The sequence below is a fragment of the Trachymyrmex septentrionalis genome, unplaced genomic scaffold, assembly GCF_001594115.1.
Source record: "Trachymyrmex septentrionalis isolate Tsep2-gDNA-1 unplaced genomic scaffold, Tsep1.0 scaffold127, whole genome shotgun sequence".
Lineage (NCBI taxonomy): Eukaryota > Metazoa > Arthropoda > Insecta > Hymenoptera > Formicidae > Trachymyrmex > Trachymyrmex septentrionalis.
In genome coordinates, this window is record NW_017304406.1 from 1,581,325 (window position 1) to 1,583,253 (window position 1,929).

The 1,929-nt window shown below is 38.3% G+C and overlaps 1 protein-coding gene across 1 annotated transcript in view; it reads left to right on the forward strand.

The window, feature by feature from the left end:
* The window catches only part of LOC108756396 (RB1-inducible coiled-coil protein 1-like), a gene marked incomplete at its 3' end in the record, with an annotated part of 11,856 nt that extends 10,223 nt beyond the window's left edge, over positions 1-1,633 (forward strand). The window contains exon 2 of the mRNA XM_018500157.1: positions 1,425-1,633. Coding sequence (XP_018355659.1) covers positions 1,425-1,633 — 209 coding nt within the window. The remainder of the gene's footprint in view (positions 1-1,424) is intronic.
* Positions 1,634-1,929: the final 296 nt, after the last annotated feature.

A 1,929-nucleotide genomic window follows, 5' to 3' on the forward strand; every position in this document is an offset into this window, starting at 1 on the left:
GTTTTATTAATGTTAGTGTAACTGCGAACACGTTCTCTTATACTTAATTAATACGTCGCGCATTTCCTCACCTCTCTTGACTGCTCAAAAAGCAGCAGTCCTTAACCGTTACTTAACCTTGCACGGAGTGTTAACAATACCCAACGTATCGCTCCGATTCTTTTTAAACGTTTAAAGACTGTTGTATTCCGAACAAGTCGAGTCTTTAAGATCTTTTTTAAAACGTCGTAAAATAACAACGCGTATCGATCACGATATGTGAGAAGCGTTCGCGATAAACGATCGGAACGAAAAAGAATTGCGATAGTTAAACGTCGAAAATGAAAAATGATCACGATAGATAAAACTTCTAAAAGTAACATTACGCGCTATTACGCAACGCTCCGCGCGCTATATAATTACGTCAATTTTAATCTTTCCTTTTTTTCCCCCTTTCTTTTTTTTCTTCCTTTATCCGCCTCTCGATGTTTTTTGCATCACAGTGCACTCGAGCTGTACGTGATTGACAGAGTGCTGGCAGTTTAATTATTACGCATGCAAATTTTCGAGGCACACGTACTGCCACTGTACTTGAACCATACTTGAACATCCATCTGTTTCAAGAATTAATAGCAATCCTTCATCACGTAACGTCAGATAACAGGTGAGATCCCGCGATTGTCCTTACGCGAGTGCATCTATCTCGTGTGGCATTATTACGGTAATCACCGCTCTATCGTATTAAAGCCCTCACAATACACGCCCAATCGTCTTTTTACTCTCATTATTTCTTCGTTATTGCATTGCATCCGGCAATGGAAACGCACCATCCGGTAATTACGATTTCTTTACGGAAATTAGGTCGTAATCAGCCTAACCGTTTTTTAATCGAGTAATGCTTCTTTCTTGCCTAAAGGCGTGATATCGCCCTTGATTTATTGAAGCGGAAGAGACTTTCCCGGTTCTAACGTGGAGGAATTGAGAAAAAGATATTTTTGATGTTTTTGTTTATCGACATCGGGAAAAGGCATCTCATGTTTAATGTTACTTAACTGTACAAATACTATTTTATCTATCTTATATATATATTCTGAATATTATTTTTATCTGATCTTGTAGTTTATTATTTCGTGTATCTTAAGCATTTTTCTCAATAACTATCTTTTTATCCTAATATTTTTTTTTTGTATACGTACAATGCATAAAAAAGTTTAAAAGTTCTCAGTATCTATTTTGCATTCTTTTTTTTTACATTATCATAATCGTTGTGGATAATGGAAGTGCTTAAGTATCGATAACAGTTTATTTTAAGAAACGAACGGGGGGATAAACTTCCAGGAAATGGCTCGAGGAAAAATTCACGGACGAAGAATCTTCGTTCTGTAATATCCAGGTGTAAATTTGATTCAGCGATCGCTCATGCGTAATTGGCTTTTCTGTGGCAGTGTCAGTCAGCTGATGGAGGCGATCGAGAGGGAATGCGGTGTGGTAGCGGCGCATCAGGTGCTGCTTATGAGCGGAGGCGAATGCTTGGAACCAAATGCACGTGTGTGCTCTTACTCGGCTGGAACCGACACAAATCCGATTTATCTGTTCAGCAAGGCCGCCATTGAAAGCAGCCTGCCGCCCACACCGAGTATAGATTACGGTTCCGGTGAGTAGCTTCTTTTTCTTCACCCTCTTATTGTATGAAATGTAGACGATAATTTCCTAATAACGCCAACTTGCGCAATTACGGAATTAATACGGATTATATTAATCGGAAGGTGTTTTATTACAGCGAAATATGTACCTTGCTTTTATGAGAACCAAATTATTAGAATTAAAATTGCTCGGTTTTATAAGCCGTGCCGGAAGGAACGTATCGTTACTGATGACGTGTAAACGATCATGTTTTTACATACGTTAATCGATATCTATTATAATAACTTGTACGTGCGGCAATATTTA